Consider the following 27,903-nt stretch of genomic DNA (forward strand, 5'->3'; position numbering starts at 1 on the left):
GAATTCATAGTCAAGGAGCAGGGTGGTGGTGGGGGTCTGTAAATAGAAAATTACTAACAGGACCCATCAGGGTAAGAGGGATTCTGGTGAAACTGACTTAACAGGACTGTTGCTTAAGACAGGCCAGGGTGATACACCACTCTGGGATGGTGGAGGGTGAGGAGCCTGATAAGGCCTAGAGACTGATCAGATACCCAAGGGGAAAAGGGTTTTTGCTAAGACTGGATTTTACAAGGTAGCGCACACATGGGCCTCGCAGAAGACTCTGAAGCTTGGACCTTAAGCCTCTCTGTCAGTTCTTCTAATTGCCAAGGATTTTTTCCCCTGAAAGTGACGAGGCAGAATAGCCAAGTATTTTATGTTCCTTTATTCACAAGGAAACGATGCTTCTCCACCCTAGCCCGTGAGACCTGGGCTTGTCGGAACTCAGCGGGTGAGAGCCGGGACCCTGGATGTCACTGACCCTAACCCCTCACGGCGGCGGCGCGACTCCCGCGCGAGACTGCCCTCCAGAAGAGCTGCACGCACCCCAGCCGCGGCGGTTAGGTTGTGACCTGAAGGCACTGGGGCCGCCCCTTCAGCCTTGCTATCTGGACTCCGTCCCTCGCGGCCCGGGGCTGATGGCAGAGATCCGGCCGTGCGGGAGCAGCGCAGGGGAGGGAGCGAGGTCTCCGAGCTCGCTGCACCCGGGTGTGAGCGGCACCCACTCTAGTCGCCTATTTGTTGCGGACCACGTTTCCGATCGCTGTCCGGAGTTCCCATTTGGGGACAGATTCCCCCCCACCCCCCGTTTTGGATATGGAGTCTCGCTCTGTTGCCAGGCTGGAGTGCAGTGGCGCGATCTCGGCTCACCACAACCTCCGCCTCCCGCGTTCAAGTGATTCTCCTGCCTCAGCCTCCCGAGTAGATGGGATTACAGGCTCCCGCCACCAGGCCCAGCTAATTTTTGTATTTTCAGTAGAGATGGGAGTTTCACCATGTTGGCCAGGATGGTCTCGATCTCTTGACCTCGTGATCCGCCCGCCTTGGCCTCCCAAAGTGCTGGAATTACAGGTGTCAGTCACCGCTCTAGATCTTATCATATCATCCTTGTAACCTCAAAATACTGTAGGGGAAGGCCTCACATCGGAGATTTCCAGTCTGGGCTCCGGCCTCCTTTGGACTGCGTGAAGCTAGCAGTGTGGTTTTTAACTAAAACTCAGCGCCGGCGCCACGTGACGGCGGCGGAGCCCAACGTCCTGCGCGCGAGCAGAGGAGACCCCCCGGGGCCGCCACCCGAATAGTAAGCCTTAGAAAGGACTCCTCTCTTATAGGATAACAGGCCGGGCTCCCATCCTCCTGTACGCGAGGACTGCCTGGTCCACCAGGGGGCGTTCAACCTCGTTTGAGGGAATTCCCGGAGGGGCTTTCAAAAATGCTCCCTTTTCCCTTCCGCTAACTTCAGGGCCCAGGAATGGACACTTTCGCTTTCCTCAGGTCGGGCCGGGCCGCACCGCCTAGCTGGCATTCACAGCGCGCAGGAAACTGGGTGCCGGCAAGGTACACGGGCACGGCCAGGACCTCCCAGTGAGCCAGCGGCTGGAAGCCGGAAATGACGTGAGCGATGGGACCGGAAATGCACCGGAGGCTGGGAGCGCGCAGGGCCCGGAAGACGCGGGCGGCCGGAGGAGGTCCGCGGAGTTCGGGCGCCGGGCAGGACGGCGAGGCTTTAAGTTCCGGTGGGGGGTGCGGGTCCCATAACCTTCCGGGAATTGCCTCCCGGCTCCGCTCTGGAAGCTACGAAGGGGCACGAGAGCCGGAGCAGGGGACCGTGAGAGCAGGGAAACCAGTAGGCAGGTCGGAGGAGCGCGCCGCAGGTCGGCGCCGCCAGTGCGGGGACCGGCCCCGAAAGCGAGGGCGGGCTGTGAACGGGCGGCACATCGCGTTCCCGCTGGTCCCGGTTCGCTCAGGCAGGATGGGTCGGTTTGAGGTCGGTCCGCGAGCGGGGAGCCCGGGAGCCCCAGCTTCTGGAAGGTGCTGCGGCCAGCCCTTGGGGCCGAGAAGCAGGGCGTACACAGTACAGGGTCTGGAGGCTGTGAAGCCAACCAGCTGATTTCAGACTTTTCTGTCATCTTCTGCAAGTTAACTAAGCCTCAGTTCCTTGTTTGCGAAATGTACTTAATATGCACCCCAGGGTGAAATAAATTTGTCTGCATAGACTGCAGCACTGTGGGCTTGGGAGGCGCCTTAGTGGGTAGGGGTCAGACATCACTGTCTGACTTTTGACAGAAATTAAGGTACATTGGCAAAGGTGTGCCCCGTGGCCAGACAGGTTGTGAGGAGGGCCTGCTAATATTTTTTCTTAAATTGTAAACATCCATATGAATGAGCAATGTATTATCAAATTATGATTCGGAGAGGACTATCGCTGACTACTGTTTTCTGGGCAAACCTCTGCTGTAGGAGCTTCTGGCTTGATTCTTAAGTGGAAGGTAGAGACCTAGGCCCTCTGAGTCAACTCCCGTCTGGGTGAGGACTGAGCTTCGGGACTGCAGAGTGGAGGCAGAACAGTTGGGATAGGGAAAAGAGAGGCCAAACTAGATCTGAGGCTGGTGTGGGGCAGGGGCCTCACAGTCTACCTACTGGCACAGTGATGCCCCCTGGCCGCTATTGCTGGTTCAAGTTTGACCAATCAGAAGTCTCTTTAGCTTAAGGGCGGGTGTTGGCCAATGAGACCTTACTGTGAAATAAAATGGCCTCAGTTTATTGTAACTCAGTCACCATAGAGGAATGGAGAAATCTGGAGTAGGGCAGATGAAAGGCCATTAAGGGGTATTTTAGGGATCGGATGGGCTGGGCACCCTGAGGACAGTGGCATTTGGGGTGGTAATGAGAAGGAACATTAGAGGTCTCCGCCTCCTTCCTTTCCTCCTGTGCTGAGTCAGCACAGATGCTGCAGGGTGGTATCTCTGGTTGGCTCTGGCTGCCTGTGGGGGCACCAGCTTTGGGGAGGTCAGAGGGCTCTCTCTCGAGCTGCTGTTCTGCCCACAATCACACCTGCTCGATGCCTGTGAATGGCCTTCTGAGTCTCCTGGGCCCTGCTCACCTCTTGGTCAGTTCTGGCCTACCCTGCACTGACGAGTAACTGTACCTGATGACTGGAGGTATTCTAGCTTATTGGAATTCACTGGACTTTGTTGTTTTTTGTAGGAATAAAAGATCAACTCTCACTGAGGATAAATGGACGTGTAATTCTGGGTGTGACTAGAGAGTGAGATTTGCCTTCCTGAATGAAAAAGCAGGTCATTAAGCTTGGGTCCTGACACTTCTTTGTGGGAAGGTACAGAGATGGAAACCTTACAATCTGAGACGAAAAAGAGGATCCTTCCCTCATGGCTGACAGCCCAGGTGGCTGCAAAGAATGTGGCACCAGTGAAGGCCCCCAAGAGGAGGAGAATGGCAGCAGTGCCGGTGGCAGAAGCAAGGTGCGACAACCCTGGTCAGAGGACCCCTGCAAAATTCGAGTGGATCAGGGGCCCCCACGATCTGGGCCGGGTCTTCCAGTTGAGGCAGAACAGCAAGATGGGTGGGTGTTTCAGTCTGATCATCTCCTGAGATCTTAGGAGGCGGATGGGCTGCCAGCGGGAGGCAAAGTGGGTTGACCCTTGAGGACACCCTCACTTTTGTCTCTGCTGTCAGCACACACACAGTGGCTTCTTCATGTCAGCCAGGCTCTGATGCCACTTGTCCAAAATGCCAGTCTTTTCCTTTGCAGCAGACATGGTTACATGAGATGGGTAAGATCAGGGGTAGGGTCTGGTCTCCTGAGTGGTGCCTGCTCTTCCTGTGAACAGACCTTCAGGGATGGACAGATGAGCAGCAGCTGCGGGGCCAGCAAGAGATCAGCAGCTGGGAAGTGAGTTAGTTGAATGATGGTAACTGCTGGAGGGGAGTGTCTCCAGGCTGCAGCATCAAGTGTGCTCCCCTCTCCCCCCATCAAGTGGGTGTTCCCTGTTTCCCTGTCTGGCTCCTCCTCCTCTAGGGTTTCCTAATTTACAGCCCTCCCTTGTGATGGCTGCCATCTTTCCCTAAATGTGGTCCTGCTTTCAGTTTCCTCTCGATGCAGCCTTGGCCTGAGGTCCCCTTACTCTTGCATCCACATGAGTGTTTCAGAGGCAGCTGTCCTTCCCTACTTCCAGATTCTTGTAGGGCAGTTAGTGGAAGGTGGGAGGCACCCCAGTGTTGCCTCCAAGAAGCCCGTGCCAGTCACTGGGCTGCAAGGCTGAGGAAATTGTGTCTGTGTCGGAGGAAGCTCCTCAGCTCAGGTGCTGGTGCCTCCTGCCTGGTGGGAAAGGCTTGGGGAAGAGGCCCGCTTGCTCCTGTTTTCTTTGTCCTTGTGAGACCTGAGAGCCTGTGTTATCTGTGCCTTGTGTGTCTTTGTTTCAGACTCCCTGTGACGAGGACTGTGTACTGCATGAATGAGGCTGAGATAGTTGATGTTGCTCTGGGAATCCTGATTGAGGTAAAGTCAGCTGAGCCACTTACTCATGACCAGAAACTCTCCATGGGCAGAAGCTAGATTAGGCCCTTGGTCACTGTCAGTAAGAGAGACACCCTCTGCCGCAGGCTTCGTCTTCTTCCTCCTGCCCTTTGCCTTACTCTTGTCTCGGCCCTGCTCCCCAGGCCTCTCCCATGTGGGTGTGCACCCATGGGGTGGGTCTTTGGGGCTAGACGCCTGGGAGCGCGTGTGTGTGTGTGTGAGGGAGAGCGACTGTGCACTAGTGTGGATGTGGATGGGACATGAAGCGTTTTCCTCTTTGTGTTCTTGGAAAGTGTTCCAGTTGGGTAGATGACTTTTTAGCCGTTGCCCTTCTCCTGAGCAGAGGCTGCTGAGCTTCCTGGCTTCCTGCAGTAATAATTGCAAGGCCTCAGAGTTGTAAAGCACTCTGTAGTTTCCCAGGTGCCTTGAAAGTGTGTGTGACGTCATTTTAGCTTAGCAATAACCCTGTGGTGTGGTTGTGTCAAGATACTACTACAAGAAATCGAGCCTCTGGGACTTTTCCTAGTGCTAAGACGTGGGCTCACACCCAGGTTTTGTATCCTAAGCTCCTTCCATTCTGTTACTGGCCTTTCTAGACATGCTTCTTCCATTTGTTTCTTTTTCCTTGCCCCTCAGCTGATCCTTACGTCTCTGCCTGCTTCTCTCCCAAGTGGGTCCTGGTTTCTTCAAGAGCTGAGAAGAGGGGTTTGGGCTGGAGTGGGGTGAAGAGAGGGTGGGTGCTCAGGATATGGGTGCATTGCCTGGCCTGGTCACATTGGCTTTGCTTCTGGATATATCCTACGTTACCGACAGACAGATCAGCATGTTAAGGAAATAAAACATGTTTGTTGAGCCTGCCGTTTCCTGTATTCCACAGAACCGCAAACAGGAAAAGCCCTGCGAGCAGCCGGCCCTGGTGGGCACTGATAACCCACAACCCTCCCCTCCCTGCTCTGTGTCGCCTCACACGAGTTCTGGGAGCAGCAGTGAGGAAGAGGACAGTGGGAAAGAGGCACCGGCCCCAGGCCTCAGCCCTTCCCAGAGGCTGGGAAGTTCCAATTCCCCATCCAGCAGGAGCCCCGAAGGGGAGGAGGAGGAGGAAGAGGAGGATGTGCTGAAATACGTCAGGGAGATCTTTTTCAGCTAGGGCATAAACTCTGAACTTCCTGCCAAGAGCAGCTGGAGGGCAGCTGAACTTCTGCTGGTGCTGCTGGGCCGCCCACCTATGGGAATGGGGCTCTCTGTGCTCCCACCTTTGTGCCTTCCTGGGCCTGGCAGATTGACTCCAGGCCTTGGGGCTGCTGTTTTGAGTATGCGGAAGCCATGGCTCAAAAGAGATCCCATTCGAATCCCGCTGTATGTACTGCGCCCTCTCCCAGCTCCGAGGCGCTGGAATCCCAACTGTCTGTGGTAGTCAGTGACCAGGTTCCAGGGAGAATGATGTCATATGCTGGTCCAACTGACTGGAACCAAAGAGACAATACTTTTCAAAGAAAAGGATCACAGCCAGGCGCACTGGAATTGCTAAAGTTTAGTCCGCATGATCTCTCCTGAAGGAGGAAGCCTGTTTAAAAAATAGTTTCCGTCATGGTCAGTCAGTCAGAGAGCTCCCATCCCTCCAGCCAGCCTAGAAGGCAAACGAGCTACCCACAGTTCTCCACCCTGTCTGGGAGCTTGAGGACAGTATACAGACTGGTAAGCCAGACAGGCCTCCTCCCCTAGGCTGCTACCTTGTTTTCACCTGTACCTTGGTCCCCAGGGAGTTAGCTATAAAGCAAGAGGGACAGCCCAGAAGAGACACTGAAGACAAGCAATCACATCTGAGTCCATGTTTCTGCCTCTGTTTTCAGTGTGGCCTTGGACAGGTGTAGATGAGTAAATCATTGGAAATGATACAGGTTTTCCAATACACAGGTGCTAGAAAATACACAAAATTCCCCAATGTGTAAGTTGTGCCAATGTCCTTTCCAGGTCCTGGTTGGGAAGTGGAGGGTGGCAGCGTTTGTATGTGTACAACCGTCCAGTCCTGTTCACACGGATTTGGTGTCCTGGGTCTCATCATGGGAGTGATTTGCCGGCAGATGTATCTGCTCTATCTGGCTTCAGGTCCAGGGAAGCTTTGAAGCAACCAAGGCTTCTCTTTGTGCCCCATGTATCCTTTGTTGAGTCACTCAGAGATCATTCCTGGGCCTGTGGGAGTGGAGTCCCAGTGGTGGCTCCTGGCAGCCCACTCACCATGGTGAGTCCAGTGGAAGCTCCCTAATCAGGGCCCCAGTGACACTGAGGTGCTCACTTTTTTTTTTAATGTCCTCATTTGTTGCCATAAATCTTTGCTAGGTTTCAGTTTGACATTTTGCAGATCAGCCTGGACGTCTGGCCCCATGATGGGAATCACTCCCTCCTGAAGCTAGAGGAAGATTTGCTCAGATCCATTAATTAAAGCAGGAATTGCTGTGACAATGAGCTGCATGGTTTTAGGGAGTCTTTGGAAGCCTTGGAAGTCCTGAAGGACAGACAGTCCTACACTAAGAAGCCACCGGTGCTCCGGCTGCCCTTGGTGTCCCTTGGCCTCCTTGATGTAAGGGCCCCACCTCTGTAGTGGGTTCCATCTGCTGGAGCTGGAGATCAGTATTAGCTATAAAATGAGTTGGCTGAAAAGATGTACCATCTCTGAGCGTGGCTGGAACTGAACCCTTGCAATCACATAAGACTTTAGCAGCTCTCAAGCGCACTCTTAGCCCTCTCAGCCCTCAGAGGGAACACAACTGTGGCCATAAGCAAGAGGATGAGTAAGCCCTGGGCGCTGCCCAGAGCTAGAAACCCAGGCCCCAGGAGGGAGAGCCTGACCCACTTCCACACATAGGAGAGGAAGAGGCCTAGGCCGCCAGCCAGTAGCACAGAGGCTGCACCCAGGAAGCCCACTGCCAGCCGCCATTCTCCCTCATCACTGTTGCACCGGGCTAGGAGGAGAGGCAGGGGCACAAAGAGGGTGAGGACCAGGGCCCCATACACGCCAAGCCTGGCCAGGGCCAGGCCAACCTGAGACACCCCCAGGGCCTCCAGCTCAGGGAACCGGTGACACTGTAGGATGCTGGTGTCCTCATTCCACAAGCAGAAGTTGTAGAAGCCAATTCTCAGGTTGGGCAGATCAGTGAGGTTGCCAGCCTTCCAGAGGAGAGCGTAGAACATCAGGGAGATGACCACAACTGTGAGGGCCATGATGCTCATGAACAGCAGCAGGTTGCCCCACCGAGGCCTTGGGCTGGCCATCTCTCCTGCCCTCTGCGGGGGGACCTGCGGGGAAGTCACAGCCGTCAGTCCAGCTCTCCCTCGCTTGCTCCCTGTGTCCTCACAAGCTCATGTTCTCCCTTTGGCATTTCTTAAAAACCCATGGCAGTCTTCTCTCCTACCCTGCCCTCTGCCAAAGGCCAGAAATCTGAGATGACCTCCTGCCAGGATCCCTTTGCTAGTAAGTCATTAGCTGCCCTCTGATTTGAGGTTGGGAGGAAAAGTCCCCCAGGCAGCTTTGAAAGTGTAAAATATCTTAAACTGAGTGAAATGCCCTTTAGCCAAAGGCTTTGCTCCAGTCCAAATACAAGCCACTGGAAGGATTAGTGAGGGGATTTCTCCGATCTTTTTTGATGCTGGGTTTTGGCTGAGGTGAAGGGCAAGGCCCACCCTTACTGGGGACTTGAAGATGGAGGAAGGTACGGTTTTTACTACAGCTGCCTAGACAACCACCTGGGGAGCTGTAAGAACTACCCATTGCTGCGCCACAGATCGATCAAAGCCCAACATTTGTGCTTAGGGCTGGGCACTGGTGTGTTTCTGAAGCTCTGCAGCTCGTTCAAAGCTGATCCTGGGTTGAGGACCACTGCCACACTCACTCTGATTTTACCTGCTGTGCTCTGGGAACTCATTTCTGGGCCAAGACATTACCTGGTGATGAAATCTCATTATATATTCATTATTTAAAAACCTAATACATTTTTTTTCTGACAATGGTAATATATGTTAATTATAGAAAACAATAGAGGATTTTTTTTTTTTGAGATGGAGTCTCACTCTGTCACCAAGGCTGGAGTGCAGTGGTGTGATCTCGGCTCACTGCAACCTCCACCTCCCAGGTTCAAGTGATTCTCCTGCCTCAGCCTCCCGAGTACCTGGGACTATGGGCACCTGCCATCATGCCTGGTTAATTTTTGTGTTTTGGTAGAGATGGGTTTTGCCATGTTGGCCAGGCTGGTCTCAAACTCCTGACCTCAAATGATTCACCCACCTTGGCCTCCCAAAGTGCTGGGATTACAGGCTTTTGCAGAAAACAAAAAAACAAAAAAAAACAAAACCTGTATCCCACCATACACATCATAAAACCACTGTTAATATTCTACCAATATTTTCTTCCTGTGCTGATGTATTTTTACATAAACATGCCATTGAACATGCTTTTCACTAGATTTAGTAAACATTTTTCAATGTTATTAAATATTCTTCAAAAACTTGATCAATGGCTGCATAATAGTTCACATGGAATCATCCATTATACTATCATTAGACAAATTGTTTCCACTTTTCACCATAATAAGTGATGGTCAGTGAAGATGCTTGTGTGAATCTTGTTTGGAATCTGATTTTTTCTCAGGTGAGCTACCTATAAGTGCACTTTTTGGGTAGAAATATCTTTTAGTGATTTTGCTGAATATTGCCTAACTGGCCTACAGAAAACTTGCTAATCATAGTCCGTCTAGTTGTATATAAAAGTGCCCACTTTGTTATACTCTTTTAAAACATTATTTTCACTACTTTTTAAATCAGAAGGGGTTTGTCCAGTTGGCCTCTGAAACAGTGGTCTGCACACTGTACCTTTACATATGTGCATTTTCCAATATGGGATAAGCTTTGGCTGATATGGTTTGGCTGTGTCCCCACCCAAATCTCATTTTGAATTTTAGCTCCCATAATCCCCATGTCATGGGAGGGACCCAGTGTGAGGTAATTGGATCATGGGGGTGGGTTTTCCCCATATTGTACTCATGGTAGTAAGTCTCATGATATCTGATGGTTTTATAAAGGGTAGTTCCCCTGCACATGTTCTGTTGCCTGCTGCCATGTAAGACGTGCTTTTGCTTCTCCTTTGCCTTCCGCCATGATTGTGAGGCCTCCCCAGCCATGTGAAACTGTGAGTCCATTAAACCTCTTTTTCTTTATTAATTACCCAGTCTCAGGTATCTCTTCATAGCAGCATAAAAATGGACTAATGCAACAGCATTCATACCTGGAAGTGACTAGGAACACAGAGCTTCAGGCTTTGTGAGGTACGAGATATGGGGACCATGATACCAAGTGGCTTCCTGTAAGCCCTGGGAAGAAGTCACAGATGGTGTTCAGCAGCAAAATGAGTGGTGGCCCTAGGGAAGGACCCAGAGGCTACACAGCCCTGATAATCAGCTTCTTAGGGGACCCCTCTGGAGGAACAGACCGCTCCTCTTCCCCAGAGGTGACTGGAAGGTCTGTCTCATTCCACACACTGCATTTGTTCTCTGAGAACAGAAAGGGACCAAGTGGGGAAAAAACAACATGGAACAAGCTGAGAGAGAGGGCGGTTCCATTCAGAGGACCTGGTGTGTGCCAAAAATGTGAATAAAGACTGACCAGCAACTCCTTTGTCAGAGACCTGGGCACACTGGCCAGCAGAGAGCTGGGGCCTGGGAGTACAGCAAGGGCAGGGTCCACACTGCCACCACCTCCCCTTGGATGCTACTGATCCCGACTCAGCAGTACTGGGCCATCTGTTCAGTTCTGCCCAGGTGTGCCTGTGGCTTCTGCTCCAGAGGAGCTGGGTGGGGACAGTTGGAGTGGAGGAGTGAGGGCTGTCCCGGGAGAAGCCCTGGCTGCCGCCTCTGGTGGCACTGTCTCTCAAAGGCTCTGGAGGTCCCAGGGCCAAGGACCTGAATACCCATGTTTGAATGTAGTTGAGAGATTCTTGGAGCAATGATGCTTGTTACAGAAGGATTTATTGGGAATTGAAAAGATGGCTTTAGTCTGTACATTATTAGCCTGGGATGATAAGGAGTTTTAACCATTTGAGTCTGTGGTATGGGAAAAATTGCCAACGGGAACATATTTTGTACGGTTTTGCTTATTTAGCAAATGTTGTAAAAGTCTATATCGGTGCTTTTAATGGGTTTGGGTATCTTAGGGTGTGTGTGGATTTCCAGGACTTCTCTGATTTATACCTACCGTTGTGCTGTGGAAAAGGTTTGACTTGCTCCATTGTTCAGGACCAACTAGGAAGGGACTTGGGGATGCCTTTGTTTAAACACTCCCTCTCACTTTTCCTATTTGAATTCTGTTACACTGGGATTCCCCCCCCTCCGCCCACCAAAAAAATTATGAAACATTTTGCCTCGAAAATAGAGCTCCCTTTTTAAAAATTAATGTGGCTTCTCAGAGGGGAGATTGCATCAGCCACCTCCTGGCAGCTCCTGCCAGGCACCAGGAGCCTTTGTTTTGACTTCCTCATTTTTCTCTTAACTGACCTTTTGGTGGTTTTAAATGTAGAACGAAACAAAATAAAACAAGCCAAGAAGCTCAGGACCAGGCATGTGGAGAAGGTGGCGGCCCCTCACCTTTTGGCAGTCCCAGCTCCTATGAGGCTCTCCACTATCTGGTGCGACTTGGAACTTGAACGTGGAATTCTCTGGTGAGGCCCAGCTTCCACTCTTGCCTTGTGCAGTCTAGCATCTGCTCAGCTGCTCAGGCTGTGTAATAATACATTCCCATCTGCCCATCCTCAGCTACTCCCCAGCTCCTAAAGTCTTTCCCTACTTTCTGTTTCTCTAAATCTGATCCATGCAGCATGAGCATTCATTCCTGGGCTCCTTCAGCCCACACTCTGGTTTAGCTATAAATTAGGATTTACTCTTCACCCCAGTGTCATGTCTCAGAGGAACAATCTTCATCTGTTTTGCTATTCTGATACACAGTAGGGGCTCTTTTTTTTTTTAATGAGCGAATGAAATTGCCACATAGTCTCCCTGAATTCTTTCATGTAGGAATCTTGGTTACACATCTTAGGACAGCAGAGCTGCTTGAGTGAGGGCTGTGTTTAATGTCACATGCATGCCCAGCACAGTGCTGGCATGGCCCATCCATGCTTTCCATTGGAACTATGAACAGACTTCAGGAACTTGTGTATGGAGAGGGTGGAGGTTGGTGCTCGCTTCTTTCCCTAAACGTTTTGCAGTGGCAGCATATGGTTCTTTGGTTGGAAATCTCATGACACTCTTCTCTGCTTCCCCACGGGCCTACCCTGCTTTTCGTTTTTGTTTTTCTTAAACAATCCTGATAATAACACCTTCACCACAGTGAACTTTTAAATTCCCTTTAATGATTAGCCAATGTTTCCTTCAGAGGCAGAGGGGAGACTGCTGAGTCACTGTGGCCATTTTTAGATGAACTTTTTCCTGTTTATAAAATAACACATGTTGATTGCAGGAAACTAGAAGATACATGAAAGTGCAAAGAAAAGACTAAAATTCATCTTCTACAGCTTCACATTGTAGAAATAACCACTCTGAACAGCACACTTCTTTTATAGTGGTGTTTTACACTGCTGGGATTACGTATATATGTTTGTATCCCACTTCGTGAACATCATTCTACTTGAACTAGAAAGTTTCCTAAGCACTATTTTAAGGACTGCATGTAGCTGTATCATAATTTATAGTGTATACACATGATGGCTTATAACGTTATTTTGTAACGTTATGAATGCTATGGTGAGTATGTTATGAATCAGTTTATCCTTCCACCAGCAGTTTAAGAGAGTGTATGTCTCATCTCATCCTCCCCAGTATTGCATATTCTTGAGTCTTTTATTCTTTGATAATGACAAATGATCAGTGATAGTTTTTCTTCATGAGTAAATGTTTTCAAGTGTTTGTTGACCATCTGTATTTCTTCTCTTGTGAGGTGCTGTCAGTTCTTTTGCTATTTTAAAAATCATTTTGAGTTTCAGTTTTTGTTTGTTGGTCTGTATGAACCCTTTAAAAATAAAGGCTGTTAGCCTTTTGCCATTGTAATTGTGTCAGTAAATTATAATCTTTTTCTGCACTAGGTCCTCTGGACCCAGGCACAGATTTAGACTCCAGGTCAGCATGTAACTTGACCACTGTCACTTGAGAGTTACAGCCTGAGCAGGGCCTTAGGAGGGAGATGATTTCTGCTTAAAGGCAACACAAATTCCTAGTTAGGGAAATAGAAGAAAAGTGTTCTCAGGAGATTAGTTTAAGGCAGCTTTTTTGTTTGTTTGTTTGTTTAAGCACCTCTAAAATTTTCATACTAATAAGGGAGAATGGGATGGGGGCTGAAAGAGACATGAATATTGTGTCATTTAATTCTAAATTGTGTTTTTGTCAGGTTCTTATTGAAAGAGTGAAACTTGAAAGGAACAAGATGACTATCTAAACGCGGGTAGTCTGTGCCTCTGCCATGGTGAGAAGCCAAAATAGTAAGTGGATCCATTTTGAACAGATTGTCTAGGAGAGGATGCTAGGATAAGCTGGAGAAGATATGGGAAACATAAGTAGGAGAGGGTTTGGGGCAGCTTGCTTAGCTGGAGCTGACTGAGAGTCTGGAGAGGCTCCTGATGTGGGGAAACAGTAAGAGAGAACCCCCTAGGGCTCTAAAACAAACTGTTACAGTCTTGGCCATGGGAGGAAACCCTGACCCACTAGGACCTTGGGCCTGACATACAGGGATCCTAAACATTGCTCAGAGACATTGCTACAGAAAGGAAACCCATACAAAACCTCACAGGCATCTGAACCTGGAGCAGCCTCAGCAGAGTGTCATTTTGAGAGCCTAGATCCTGGGACTCTACAGACATGGCTCTTGCTGCTGAGCTGCTCCGGGGAGACAGGAGAGTGGGTGCCCCCATGTACCCCTAGGAGGTTCTGCTGCCCTGCTGTGGGCTGCCAGTGAGACAGATGTGTGTAGACAGCCCTCCCTTCAGCTTCTTTTCCACATTGCTTGTCTGGGAGGAACACTCTCTGATCCCAGGTCCAGGTGGCATTTTGAGAGTTTAATGCTGGGCTGCATCCCCCTCCCAGCCTGAGTTTGGGCTGAGGAGGCTGCAGTGGCCTCCTTGCTAAGGAGGGATAGGGAAATCATTCCAACCTACACATATCTAGTACAAGACCCACTGCCCTGACATGGGCTGCTGTAAGACTGAGGCATAACCAGCCTGTATGTTCCACAGCTTCTTGTCAATGCGGCTTGCCTGTGAGGTGCTCCACCCTCTCTGGTCTCAGGCTACAGGTGCTATTTTGAGAGTTTAATGTTGGACTGCACCCCTCCCTGGGACTGAAATTGGGCTGGCACAGCTGTAGCTGCCACCCAGCCAAGGATTAACAGGGAAATCAGGCTGCCCTTTGCACATCTAGGTCAATACCCACAGCTCTGAAACATGCTGCTGTTGAGACTGAAATGCGAGCAGACCGCCTTCCCCACAGCTGCCTGCCCAAAAGGAGCCTGGCCCTCTTGTTCACAAGCTAAAGGTGCCATTTTGAGAGTTTAATGTGGGTCTGTGCCCCACCTTCTTGCTTAGTTCAACTTGATGTGGCTGCAGGGACAAGGAATCCATGCTCTCTCACACATATCTAGGACAATACCCAGCGACTGCTACTGGTTGCTGTGAGACTGAGACTCAAGTAGACCAAACTCTACAGCTTCTTGCCCATGCTACTTACCTGAGAAGGTCCCCCTCTCCCGCCTTCTCTGGTCACAAGCCCACAGCTGGCACCATTTTGAGAATTTAATACTGATTCACAATCAGTCTAAGTGTGAGGCAATGTGACTGCAGCTGCCACCCATGTGGGAATGGGACAGGGATGATCAAGCTCTCCTAAGCACACTTAGAGCAATGCCGACCACCCTGCTTCAGGTGGCTGTGAGACTGGGGATTAGCCCACCTCACCCATCACAGCTTCTAGCAACACCAACATGGACTGCCTGGATCCCAGGTGGCTGCTCCAACACTGCCACTGCCATCACTCACATGATACCACCTGGCCTGGAGCTAGAGATCATACCCACACACTGGGCTCACCATTCCCACTACTAGCTTCTAAGCAAGCCACATGTCGGCACAAGAATCGGCTCTCCAGGACCCACTAACCACCAGAGCCAGTGTAAACTGCTGTGGGGCCTAAAACCAGGCACACTCATCCCACTGTTGCCACCACTGGGGCCCAAAGTCTGCTCAGTTGACATCCAAGTTCCCAGCTAAACTTCTGGAGACTTCGTTTCATCTAATTACAGTACTCTATCTTACTCAGGAAATCACAGAGACCACTGACCTAGGTACTGCCGAAGAAGTCACAGAAAGATCACACTACTGCAGGTACCCAAAATCAAAGTCAAAGTATCCTGTTCAATAACATACATACATCCTGAGGAACAAATTTTCCCTTCTAGAAGCAATTTCCAAAAACTGGAACAAACAACCTTATACCAGATGCAGAGAAATCAATGGAAGGATACAGGAAACATGTAAAAGAGAAATATGACACCATTGTATTAGTCCATTTTCACACTGCTGATAAAGACATACTCAAGACTGGGAAGAAAAAGAGGTTTAATTGGACTTACTGTTCTAATTAAACTATAAGTTTAATTGTAACTGGCTGGGGAGGCTTCAGAATCATGGCAGGAGGTGAAACACACTTCCTACATGGTGGTGGCAAGAGAAAACAAGGAAGAAGCAAAAGTGGAAACCCTGATAAACCCATCAGATCTCATGAGACTTATTCACTAACATGAGAATAGGATAGGAAAGACTGGCCCCCATGATTCAGTTACCTCCCCCTGGGTCCCTCTTATAACGTGGGAATTATGGGAGCTACAATTCAAGTTGAGGTTTGGGTGGGGACACAGTCAAACCATATCAACCGTCAAAGGACCACAATAGTTGTCTAGCAGCAGATCCCAATAAAAAAGAATTCTTCAAAATGCCAGATAAAGAATTCAAAATATTGATTTTAAAGAAGCTCAATGAGGTGCAAGAGAAATCTGAAAGCTAATACAAAGAAATCAGAAAATTAGTCCAAGATATAAATGAGAAATTTATCAAGGAGATAGACATCTTAAATAAAAACAAGCAGAAATTCTGGAACTAAAAAATTCATTGAAGGAAATGCACCATATGCTCAAAAACTTCAATAATAGACTACACAAAGCAGAAGAAAGAATCTCAGAATTTGAAGACAGGAGTTTTGAAATAATCCAGACAAAAATGAGGAAAAAAGGATAAAAAAGAATGAATAAGCCTTTGAGATATCTGGAACTACAAGAAGCGCTGAACTTATGAATTATTGGTATTTCCAAGGTGGAAAAGAGATTAAAAAGTTTAGAAAACATATCTAAAGAAATAATCAATGAAAATTTCCCAAATCTATCAAGAAATTTAGACATCTAGATAGAGGAGGCCCAGTGATCTCCAGGAAAAGACATTGCAAAAGGACTTCACCATGGCATATTATATTCAAAATGTCTGAAATCAAGTGAAAGAATTTTAAAATTAGCAAAAGTGGCTAGTCACCTATAAATGAAATCTCAAATCACATCAGACTTAATAGAGGACTTTTCAGCAGAATCCTCACATGCCAGAAGAGAATGGGATGGCATTTTCAAAGTGCTAAAGGGGAAAAAAAAATGAATAAACCGTCAGTGAAGAATTTTGTATCCTGCCAGAATAAGCTTTATTAAAGGAGAAATAAAGTCCTTCCCATATGAGCAAATGCTTAGGGAATTTGCATTTCCTGGTACTATAGGAAATGCTCAAAGGGATCTTAAACATTGAAATGAATGATGTTTTTAATTAATTATTTTTGACATAGGGTCTTGTTTTGTCACTCAGCCTGGAATGCAGTAGCGCATTCATAGTTCACTGCAGCCTTGAGCTTCTGGGCTCAAGAAATCTTCCTGCCTCACCCTTCTGACTAGCTAGGACAGCAGACATGTGCCACCAGGCCTGGCTGAGTTTTAAATTTTTTATAGAGACAAAATCTCCCTATTTTGCCCAGGTTGGTCTTGAACTCCTGGCATCCCTCTACCTCAGTATCCCAAAGCACTGGGAATAAAGGCATGAGCCACCATGTCGAGCCAAAGGTTAATATTCACCATCACAAAAACATACAGAAATATAAAATGCATCGTTTATATAAAAAAATCACACAAAGGAAGAGAAAGGAATCAAATGGCAACATGAGAGTTTCATCAAAACACAAAGTAAAAAAGGCAAAGACAATTTATAAAACAACTTGAAAATGATGAACAATAAAACAGAAACAAATTCTTACAGATCCATATTAACCTTGAATGTAAGTGGATTAAATGCTCCCCTTAAAAGATACAGATTGGTAGAATGGATTAAAAAACATGATCCAACTATATGCTGCCTACAAGAAACTAACCTTACTCAAAAAGGCATATAGTCTAAAAACAAAGGGGTGGAAAAAGATGATTCCATATAATGAGAAAACAAAAGCAAGCAGGCCTAGCTATACTTATATCTGATAGACTTTAAATAATAAAAAAAAACCCAGAAAAACAGATAAGGTTAGTGTATAATGATATAGAGATCAATTCAGCAAGAGGATGCAATAATCATAAATATGTATGTACCCAACATTGAATCACCCAGATCCACAAAACAGATATCACTAGATCTGAAGAAAGAGGTAGACAGCAATGCAATAATAGTAGGGGACTTCAACACTCCACTTATAACACTAGACAGATCATTGGAACAGAAAATTAACAAAGAAACATTGTATTTAAATTGAATTTTAGACCAAATTGACTTATAAAACTACCCAACAACTATAGAATATACATTTATTTTTGTCAATACATGGAACATTCTCCAAGATAGATTACATGTTAGGCCACAAAACTTTTTTAAAAATTGAAATTATATCAAGTATCTTCTCAGACTACAGTGGACTAAAACTAGAAATCAATACCAAGAGGAACTTTGGAAACTATACAGATACGTGGAAATTAAACAGCATACTCCTGAACAATTACTGGGTCAATGGAGAAATTAAGACAGAAATTTAAAATATCTTTGAAATAAATGAAAAAACACATTGTACTAAATCCTGCAGGTTACAGCAGAAACAGTGCTAAGAGGGAAGTTTGTAGCATTAAATGCCTACATCAAAAAAATAGAAAGACACAAATTAACAGCCTAACATTGCACCTCAAAGAATTAGAAAAAGAAGAACAAACCAAATCTGAAGTTAGCAGAAAAGAAAGATCAGAGTGGAACTAAATGAGATAGACACAAAAAATTTACAAAGGATCAATGAAGCGAAAAGTTGGTTCTTTGGATCAATAAAGCTAAAAGCTGATTATTTGAAAAGATAAACAAAATTGATAAACCACTAGCTAGATTAACCAGGAAGAGAGAAGATCCAAGTAAACACAATCAGAAATGAAAAAGGAAACATTTATATCAGGCAACTGATACCACAGAAATACAAAAGATCATCAAGGACTATTATGAAAAACTATGTGTTCACAAACTTGAAAAACTAGAGGAAATGGATAAATCCCTGGAAACACAAAAGCCCCTAAGATTGAACCAGGAAGAAACAGAACTTCTAAACTGACCAATAATGAGTAGTGAGCTTGAATCAATAATAAAAAATCTTCCAAAAAAGCTTAAGACTAGATGTATTCACAGGCAAATTCTACCATACAAAGAAAAACTAATACCAATAATCCAAAAACTATTAGAAAAATCAAGGAGGGATTAATTCTCCCCAGCTCATTCTCTGAGGCCCGTATCACCCTGATAACAAAAACCAGACAAGGATACAACAAAAAACAAAAACACAGACCAATATCCCTGATGAATATAGATGCAAAAATCCTCAACAAAATACTAGTAAATCAAATCCAACAGCACGTCAAAAAGATAATACAGTATGATCACATTGGATTTATCACAGGGATGCAAGGATGGTTCAACATATGCAAATCAATAAATGTGATATCCTGGGTTGCTGGATTGTATGGTAGTTCTATTTTCAGTTATTTGAGAAATCACCATACTGTTTTCCCTAAAGGTTGTATTAATTTACATTGTTACCAACAATGTATGAGCATTCCCTTTCCTCCATATCCCTGTCAACGTCTGTTGTTTTTAGACTTCTTAATAACGGCCATTCTGACTGGTGTAAGATGGTATCTCATTGTGGTTTTAATTTGCATTTCTCTGATGATCAGTGATGTTGAGCATTTTGTCATGTGTTTCCATATGTCTTCTTTTGGAAAATGTCTGTTTATGTTATGTCCCTTGCCCACTTTTTAATAGGGTTGTTTTTCTTGTTGAGTTGTTTGTGTTCCTTGTAGATTCTGGATATTAGGCTTTTGTCAGATGCATAGTTTGGCAGCCCCTTCCCTACAGGGCACCATCAGCAACAGTTGCTATCATGGCCTTGAGGACTACCGCATGGAACTTAACATTTTTTAATTTTGCTCCTGTTAAATGTTATACACTTAGCAAATTTTGCAGAATAGATTATTAAAAGAAAAAACAGGTAAGCCATTAGGATCCTAGGGTCTTTCTTTTCATTAATTTCAGAAAGCCAAAGGGGACCAGGGAGGGGAGAACTTGCTTTGATAGGACTCTTTGATCAGTGGAAGGGGTCTGAGAAGGAATCTAATTTTAGCGAGAACATATTAATAATTGAAAACATACCTCAAAATCTCTTGAGAATTTACTATATGCCAGGCCCTGTGCTAAGCACTTAACAAGTATTATCTTACTAATTTCTTACAACCATATGTGTAGAGTTACTGTTTTTTGTCTTCATTTTCCAGAGAAGAAAACAGGCCTAGTGAGGGTCAGTAATTTGTCTAAGCTTGTACAGCCAGCTGATCAGGCTGCATTATTAATCACCATGAGGATCTACCTCTAACTGGGTGCCTGGCCCTTTACATGCATTAACTCTTTTCATCTTCACAACACCCATGTGTGGACATTAATATCACTGTTCCCATTTGATATAGTGAAGACAGTGTGGAGTACTGGTTCTGAGCATGGACCTTGAAGCTACGGCTGTTGGGTTCAAGACCCTGCTCTTCCATTCAGCAGCTATGTAACCTTAGTTACTTAACATCCTTCTGCCTCGTTTTCTGATCTGTAAAATGGCTATAATTATATAACTTATTTTATAGATGTTATGGAAATGAAATGAAGTTATTTGTGCATGGCACTTACAACATGACCCGGTAAGTATTATTTAAAGTGTTATTATCATAGACAGAAAACTGAGGCTCAGAGACGTTAAGCCCAGGCTACCAGCCTGACAGTGATGAAATTCCAGGAAGACAAATAGTGCCAGGGTTCATTCCCAGAGATGGACTCTAGGAAGCTGGCCTCATTTTGTTTGGTGGTGTTGACTGCAGGATGCAGCTGTCCTGTTGAGAGGTGGCACAGTGTGGCAAAGGAGCATGGGCTTTAGAGCCAGATGACCTGGGAGCATGTCGCTGTTCTGTCACTCACTAGTCATATGACCTTGGGCTAGTGAAGTAGCCAGCCTGAGCCTCACGTCCTCATCTGTGATGCATCAGTTGTCACGTTCCTCATGGGCTGCTGTGAGACTGAAAAAATTTAACTCGCATATAGGAGGATTGGGACCTGGCACAAGCTGGGTCAGTGTGTCTGCTCTAATTATGATGCTGAAGCAATAGCTCAGGGGAGAAACAGGAATTGACAGAGAGTCATGTAGAGACAGTTGGGTATGTCGCCTGAACGGAGGGAGGAGAACTGGGAAGAAAATGTCAGAAAGCTGGGGCAACAGAACTTGCCAGGGCATAGAACAAGGGTATTGGAGGCCACCAGTCCTGGGTAAAATATTTCTGGCACAACACATTGAAGATCAGTGTGTTCATGGGCGTGGCTGTCACGAAAATAAAAAGGGAAGAAGAAAGGGAAATGTGTCATATTTCCTTTGGCAGAAACATGAGTCCAGGTTCTAATTTTTTTTAAAACGGGGCTACTGTGGTGTTTCTCAACAGTGTGTCGGTGGTAACAGCTCCTGGATTTCACAATGTTTTATGTGGACAGCCATCCCTACCATCAGGCTTTTTATGGAATGCTGTGATGTTTTGATATACTTAATTATTCAATGTAAATAAAACAGCTTTATCAGAGAAATAGGACTATACCATGAGATTGTAATATACAGTCAGAAGCGTAAGTCCAGGCACCCAGATGAGAAGCCATTGAGATAGCTGTTTAAATGGTCCTATTAATATTAATTAACTTGCTATTTATACAATTATTTTATTGATTATTACTTCCCACTAGCAGATAATCAAAGTGGGAACAAATATTACAAAAAGTTTAGAGGGAAAAAAAAATCCTTAAAAATGAGAAATGTCTACAAATGACCCATCCTAATTTGTTTGTTTGTTTATTTGAGATGGAGCCTCGCTCTGTTGCCCAGGACGGAATGCAGAGGCACCAACTTGGCTCACTGCAATCTCTGCCTCTTGGGTTCAAGAATTTGCCAGCCCCAGCCTTCCAAGTATCTGGGATTACAGGAGCCTGCCGCCAGCTACCACGCCTAGCTAATCTTATAAGATTTAAAAATACATTCTATTGGCAGGACTCCATGGTCCAGTTTATGGGCGGCTAAGATTCACAAGATTCAGAGTTTGAGAATCAGTAGTACCAGAAACTAGTGACTGGCTTTGGCTGTCAGTGGCTAGTTTTCCTGCTCCAGCTCTCTTCTGCAATTATGGAGGTGATTTGCCACCCGCTTCGGCCGATGGAGTCAGCATTTTATCTTGTGACTCTATTAGTGGCACATTCTGGATGACTCCCCGAATCAGAGGCTCTGGGGAATCAGTGCACACAGGACAAACCAGGTGCCTGCTTTCATTGGGCCTGCACTCTGGTTGGAAAGGCAAACACCAAATGTATATTTAAAAAGATAAGTATAATTTTTGCAAAGCTTTGGGAAGAAAATAAACAAGGTGAGTTAGGGAGAGAAACTGGCAGGAGGAAGTGATGACTCTAGATTATAGGGTCGGGGGAAGCCTCTCTGCAGAAGAGACATTTGTTTTGAGGCCTGAAAGGAGTTCTTCATTAATGCTGAAGCAATTGATTAGCTAATGAGAAAAGAGAAACAAAACTATTTTAGGTCCTCATCTCACTCCGCATACCCAAATAAATTTCACATGGATCAAAGAGTAAAAGGTAAAAACAGATAAAAAATCAAAGTTCTGGAAAAAAGTATATATTTGATTTATGAGTGAGAAATAAAATTTGGAACTTAAAAGCAAGTAGAAACTATATTGAAAGAATTGCACCGATTTAACTATTCTAAAATATAGATTTCTATTCACCGAAAACAACATAAATATAATTAAAAGTCAATGAGCATGGAAAATATCTACCACAAATATGAAATGATTTCATGTACTTAATGTTTAAAATGTTTATGTAAACTGTCAACAAACATTAAAGCTCATTAAAAATGGACAAATATGAAGAGAGAATTCAAACAGAATGCAAAGTAGTTAACTAACATGAAAAAAACTCTGTAACTTTTCTAATATAATCAAAGATACACCAAGTAAAATAACCTGAGTTTCCCTATCAATGCTGTAGGTCAAAAACACTCGATGATACCAACAGTGTGGTAAAACTGGCTTTCTCACACAATGATGGTGGATGTGAACATTTGCACAAACTTTCAGGGAGGCAGACTGGCAATGCACATTAAAAACCCCTGGCTGGGTACAGTGGCTCACGCCTGTAATCCCAGCACTTTGGGAGTCTGAGGCAGGTGAATCACCTGAGGTCAAGAGTTCGAGACAAGCCTGACCAACATGGTGAAACCCTGTCTCTACTAAAAATACAAAAAATTAGCCATGTGTGGTGGTGGGTGCCTGTAATCCCAGCTACTCGGGAGGCTAGGGCAGGAGAATCGCTTGAACCCAGAGGTGGAGGTTGCAGTGAGCTGAGATCGCGCCAGTGCACTCTAGCCTGGGCAGCAAGAGTGAGACTCCATCTTAAAACAAACAAGCAAACAAACAAACGAACACCAAACTAAAAATAGCCATATCTCTTTGGCCCACTTTTATAAATCTATCCTAAGATAGCAATCAGAAATGCAGTAAATAATTTATACATAGGAATATTCAGCACAGCATTGCTTTTGGCACAAAATGGCAAACGGTTGGAAAGTCCAATATTAGAAGTGAACTATGACATATAAAGGACAAAATACCATGCATCTTTTAGAAAAAGCAGGTATAAAATCACTCTATATAGTGTGACTACATCCATATAAAGATGTATAGGAGAAACAGTCTAAAGAAGTATTTGAAAATTTCGTGTTAGCTCCGGTAGCTCTGGGTGGTGACGTTACAGGCAATTGTTCTTCTCTATTTGCATTAAAATATTTTTAGAATTATGTGCTACATTTATGAAAAACAAATTTATAAAATAGGCAATCAAAACAATCTTAGTAATTAGATAAAGCAGGGACTAAACTGGAAAGAAATTTGAGAAAGAGGAATATGTGAAAGATTGAAAGAATTTCTCATAGACCGAGTCTCAGACCTGAGATTTTGGGGAATGGGGTATGGGAAGATGATATTGAAAAACGCTCTTCAGCATGAGGGAAGAAAAGAAGGAAATATGCGTCTTTTCCCTCTCTCAAAGGAGCCTTTGATTTTCATAGGCAAAGAAGCATAGTGGAAGTTATTATAGAAACTAAGCCCACATTAAAAAAAAAGATCTCTTAAAATATGCCCCAAGAGAACTAAAATACCACCATGGATTTCTACTGGGGCACGAGAAGCAATCTGGTCTAATAACAAACATAGGGTCTAAACATCTCGTAGGTCCTGTTCTTTGAGGCAAGAACACAAGTCTTTCTGTCCATATTAATCTTCAGTGTGTATCTTAAGGTTTTATGGTGTTTTCATAACTACCTTTGAATAGTGGTTTAGTTAGCGCTGGTCAGTGACCTGCTTTTGTTTACCTGTTTCTGATGAACAGTGTATAGCACAAGCCACAGCCATGTCCTTGTACACGCTGTGTGCAAGACCCTGCTGTGCACAGTCAGCCCTGCATGGTTCTAATCAGTTATACTGGCCTTACTTTCATCATCTTTGAGGCCAGAGCTACTTAGGTTGATGCTGAGGAATGGAAGGAAGGAGAGCAGAGAGTAAAGGTGGGTAGAGTTTACAGACGCGAGGGAGGGAAGGTCACAAACACTGAACAACCAGTGGGTTCCCCTATGCGGATTGCCAGAATGAGAAACATCTGAGAAGAAAACAAAATTGTCTTACAAGGTAGTGGATGTCTGGGTAAGCTGTGATGCTTGCAGGATCGGTACTTACAGAAAGGAGGTGCAGAGCCCACAGGAGCACTCATGAAAAGGAGGAGCAGGAAATCAGGGTTGGTTGTTTGAATCTTCCTTCTCCCTGGCTTTCTAATGTCCGACTCTAGAAAGGAGTGGAAGCGAAATGGCAGGCAGATGCAGTCCTGAGCTGGTGCCCCCTTGCATTCGCTGTCGTGCCTAGTAAACAGCTCTCTGAACTTTGGTACATTTATTCTGACTGATGTCACTATCAGCTGATTTCACTTTCGTTTCTTAACTTGCCAGTGGCCCATGACTTTTCAGAAATGAGGTATGTAAACAACTTTTTATTGTCCATCATCATGAATTCTTTACCCACACTGATTTAAAGAGCCAGGTAAATGTCTTGATTATGTCACACAATAATTCCAGAAAGGAAAGTAGCCAAAGAACTCTCGAAGCTCCCAGTGATTTAAACTGCAAGATAAACACAACCCGGAATTTTCTTCAGAAGAAACTCCTCAGGATCACATGGTCCTAGCTCCCAGTCAGTGCGGCAGTCAGACCCAGGTCACCTCCTACTCATTCTCTTAGGAAGCAGCTATGCCATCTGTCCCCCTAACCCCTTTCAGAGATCAGTTTTATAATGATGACTGGGCTTCTCTGGGCACAAAACTTTGTGTCCTCAGCATTCTCACTAGGGTGTTTAGGCCCATGTTGGAGCAGCTGGACCATCTATTTTATTTCAAAATAGATGAGAACAGAGCAGAACAAAGCTTTTATTTTTGTAAGCATTGGGGCTCCTGGCCAGAGTTTAAAAATTGTTTCCCTTGCTCACATGACCAACTGGAAATTTCGACTGGGGGTTAAACTTGGTTATATGAGTAGACCGCTACCTAGTGGTATTGCTGAATCCTTCAGTGTTTCTCTTCTGCTTCCCTGCCCTTCCCCCAAAGGAGTTTTTTGAACTGCTACATTGCCCTCCCCCTGCCCCTAGTTCTTTTGAGCTCATACTCTGGAAAGAGGCTCGATCCAGGAGGAAGAACAGAGGTTTGAGATCAGAGAGTTCTGCTACATACTAGCAAATTATTTAATCTCTCTGAGCATCAATTTCTTATCTGTCAAATGGAAACAGTACCTACTTTGCATGGCTGCTCTGGGGATTGGAGATAATATAAGTGCTTAGTACAGCACTAGGAACTTAGTAATGGTAGCTATTATTATTAAAAGTGGAATTTCTGTATATTTGGTCTAGCCTCCCTATTAATGCCTTGAGACAGAGAAAATTAACTTTTTGGTACTAATATAAACTAATCTGAAAACTGAATACTGCTGAGTAAAGTGAAGTGATATAGAAGACATAGAAACATGTTTATATTTATGAAATTTATTCCAGGTTATCATGTACCCAGTTTTCAAAGAGTCAGTTTTTCAAAATTTGTTATGAAAATCGTCAGTCCCACACTCTCCCTTTCTTCTTATTCAGAGGCAGTCACTTTCACCTGTGCTCATTCTTTAGGCATTTACCTCAGCTCTCTGAATAACATGCTTGGATTGGTACTTGTTGGTTTTTCAGTTTCAGGCACAATCTACTGACTCCCAACCATAGAAGGTGAAGATTTAGCTTTCTTCTTCCCAACTATGTGTTCCTGAAGTATGCTTCCTGTCTTCCTTCTCTATCCAAACTGGTTATAGTTTTGTTTAAATCAATATTCAGTGTTTACTTTGCACAGGTACACTTTATTTTATTGTACGTCTCTTTCCTTATGGATCTTTTAGAAGCTGAGGATCTGTGGCATCCCTGCATTGAGCAAGTCTATTGGCACCATTGTTTCAATAGCTTTTGCTCACTTCATGTTCCTGTGTCACTTCATGTCCCTGTGCCACATTTTGGTAAGTTTTGCAACATTTCAAACTTTTTCATTATTACAGTGTTGGTTATGGTGATCTTTGATGTTACTGGTGTGATTGTTTTGGGGTGCCATGAACCGCACTGTATGATGGTGAACTTACTTGCCAGTCGTGTGTTCTGACTGCTCTGCCAACCAGGCATTCCTCCATTTCTCTCTCTCACGTTGGGTCTCCCTATTCCCGAGACACAGTAATATTGAAATGAGGCCAATTAATGCCCCTACAGTGGCTTGTAAGTGATTAAGTGAAAGGAAAAGTCACATCACATGTCTTTCATTAAAATTTGAAACTTAGAAATGACTAAGCTTAGAGAGGAAAGCATTGTGAAAGCAGATAGGCCTTATGTTGTGAATGCAAAGGCTCAGATGATCAGTAGCATTATTTAGCAACAAAGTATTTCTAGATTAAGGTATATCATTAGGTTTTCTTAGACATAACAGTATTATGCACTAAATAGGCTACCTTATAGTGTAAACATAACTTTATATGCACTAAGAAACCAAAAATTCGTGTGATTTGCTTTTCTGTAATGCTTACTTCATTGCAGTGGTCTGGAACGGAACCTGCAATGCATCTCTGAGGCACGCCTGGAAATACCGTTTACAGCAGCAGAGCCATGTAGAAAATGAAGATTACTTTTCTTATTCGGCATAACTTTTGGTCTTCTCCAAAGATAATTGCCTGTTTAATAAAGTTTGTTTGCTTGGTTTTCTATGAATTAACACTAATCCAACCCTCAAATCTTTATCAGATCTTCTATGAATAAATGTATATGCATCAAGTATTCTATATCTTTCTGAGAAGGGCTTTTCAGGGCCTTCCAACCTGCCTCAGTCTGGCTTGATATCACAGACAGCTGTTGTCCCGGATTCTCACATTGTCACCATGCTGGGGATTCCCTTTGCGTCTGTCCTAGGTTGGTTCTTTTACTTCCTGCATCAAAGGCATTTCTCTTTTCAATTTGTCCAGTTCTGGGAGAGTAAATCTCCAGTAACTTCCTGAGAGTAGGTACACTGAAGATAATTTTTTGAGAACTTACAAAACTGAAAACATCTTCATTCTAACTTGACCTATTCAAATATGATCATATTTAGTCAGAATATAAAATTTTAGGTAAAAAGTAATTTTCCTTTATAATTTTGAAGGTTTTGTCCCATTATGTGTAGCTTCCTTGTTTTGTTAGAAGTTTACATTTGTTCTGCTTCCTAGCCTCCAAAATGGTCTCCTCTCTTGTCATCCTTTCAGCTTTATGCCTTAAAAAATAAATTATTTTGGTGGTTTTAAGAGGAAGCAAAATCAAATGTATATCCAGTTTGCCATTTTTAACTGGAGGTCTAAAATATTTCTTTGTTCTTTTTTTTTTTTTTGTCTTTTGAAACGGGGTCTCTCTGTCTCCTAGGCTGGAGTGCAGTGGCATGATCACAGCTCGATGCACCCTCAACCTCTTGTGCGCAGGAGATCCTTCCACCTCAGCCTCCTGAGTAGCTGGGACTACAGGTGCACGCCACTATGCCTGGCTACATTTGATATTTTTTTTTTAGAGATAGGGTGTTGCCATGTTGCCCAGGCTGGTCTGACACTCCTGGGCTCAAGTGATTCACCTGCCTTGGCCTCCCAGAGTGCTGGGATTACAGGGATGAGCCACTGCACCTGGCCTCTTTCTTATTCTTTATCTTCCCTTTTCTCTTCTTTGTTTTTACTCCAAGAGGGTTGCTTTTTACTGTCTCTTTCACTGGTTCTCTGGCAATCTAGCTGGCCTACAGTTGAGCTTGTTGCTTTTATCAGACTTCTCATTTCCTCTTAATTGCCTACCATCAAAATTGCCATTGTTTTTGGCAGTACCCTTAACCTTGAACTTTCCCACACTCTGTTCCAAATAAATCAGTTTATTTGAGGACAGCTTCAGAACTCTCTGTTAATAAGGCTTGACTCTCCCCTGGGCAACAACATATCTGAGCCACTGCTCTGGAGCTGAGGTTGGTGACAGTGGCTTGCTTCTTCTGGAGTGACCCATCTGCTTTTTGGGCCTGGTGCTGAGTGGGGTAGTAGCCTCTGGTCTTTTCAACTTCAACTGGA

The 27,903-nt window shown here is 45.0% G+C and overlaps 2 protein-coding genes and 1 long non-coding RNA gene across 9 annotated transcripts; 2 read left to right on the top strand and 1 right to left on the bottom strand.

Moving 5' to 3' along the window:
- The first annotated feature begins 1,600 nt into the window (after positions 1-1,600).
- Positions 1,601-9,730, top strand: CYREN (cell cycle regulator of NHEJ). Of its 7 annotated transcripts, none has more exons than XM_035254692.3 (4): positions 1,640-3,091; positions 3,190-3,464; positions 4,426-4,501; positions 5,397-9,730. In XM_035254692.3, exons 2-4 carry the CDS (start codon positions 3,328-3,330, stop codon positions 5,664-5,666), a joined length of 483 nt encoding a protein of 160 aa, XP_035110583.1. In that variant the 5' UTR covers positions 1,640-3,091; positions 3,190-3,327; the 3' UTR covers positions 5,667-9,730. The 7 variants fall into 7 exon arrangements, with proteins under 7 accessions (XP_054093664.2, XP_035110583.1, XP_054093667.1 ...); XM_054237692.2 differs by having other exon boundaries at positions 1,640-2,471; XM_035254691.3 differs by having other exon boundaries at positions 1,640-1,969.
- Positions 6,334-24,152, bottom strand: TMEM140 (transmembrane protein 140). Its single transcript, XM_009003014.5, has 2 exons — positions 23,957-24,152; positions 6,334-7,813 (listed from the first exon to the last, which is right to left on the bottom strand). The coding sequence occupies exon 2, from the start codon at positions 7,787-7,789 to the stop codon at positions 7,232-7,234; it is 558 nt and encodes a 185-aa protein (XP_009001262.1). The 5' UTR covers positions 7,790-7,813; positions 23,957-24,152; the 3' UTR covers positions 6,334-7,231.
- On the top strand, positions 11,099-26,608 carry LOC144578444 (uncharacterized). The gene is made up of 5 exons (XR_013524243.1): positions 11,099-11,222; positions 12,941-13,031; positions 19,772-19,825; positions 25,696-25,809; positions 26,375-26,608. It is a non-coding gene; the product is annotated as an uncharacterized LOC144578444 (long non-coding RNA).
- The last annotated feature ends 1,295 nt before the right edge of the window (positions 26,609-27,903 follow it).

This window comes from Callithrix jacchus, chromosome 11 (assembly GCF_049354715.1).
Source record: "Callithrix jacchus isolate 240 chromosome 11, calJac240_pri, whole genome shotgun sequence".
In the NCBI taxonomy this organism is placed as follows: domain Eukaryota; kingdom Metazoa; phylum Chordata; class Mammalia; order Primates; family Cebidae; genus Callithrix; species Callithrix jacchus.

Coding starts and splice junctions, on each gene's coding strand:
- TMEM140 (XM_009003014.5), bottom strand. CDS start 7,789: ATGGCCAGCCCAAGGCCTCGGTGGGGCAACCTGCTGCTGTTCATGAGC.
- CYREN (XM_035254692.3), top strand. CDS start 3,328: ATGGAAACCTTACAATCTGAGACGAAAAAGAGGATCCTTCCCTCATGG. Junction 3,465..4,425: donor GTGCCGGTGGCAGAAGCAAG/GTGCGACAACCC, acceptor TCTTTGTTTCAG/ACTCCCTGTGACGAGGACTG. Junction 4,502..5,396: donor CTCTGGGAATCCTGATTGAG/GTAAAGTCAGCT, acceptor TGTATTCCACAG/AACCGCAAACAGGAAAAGCC.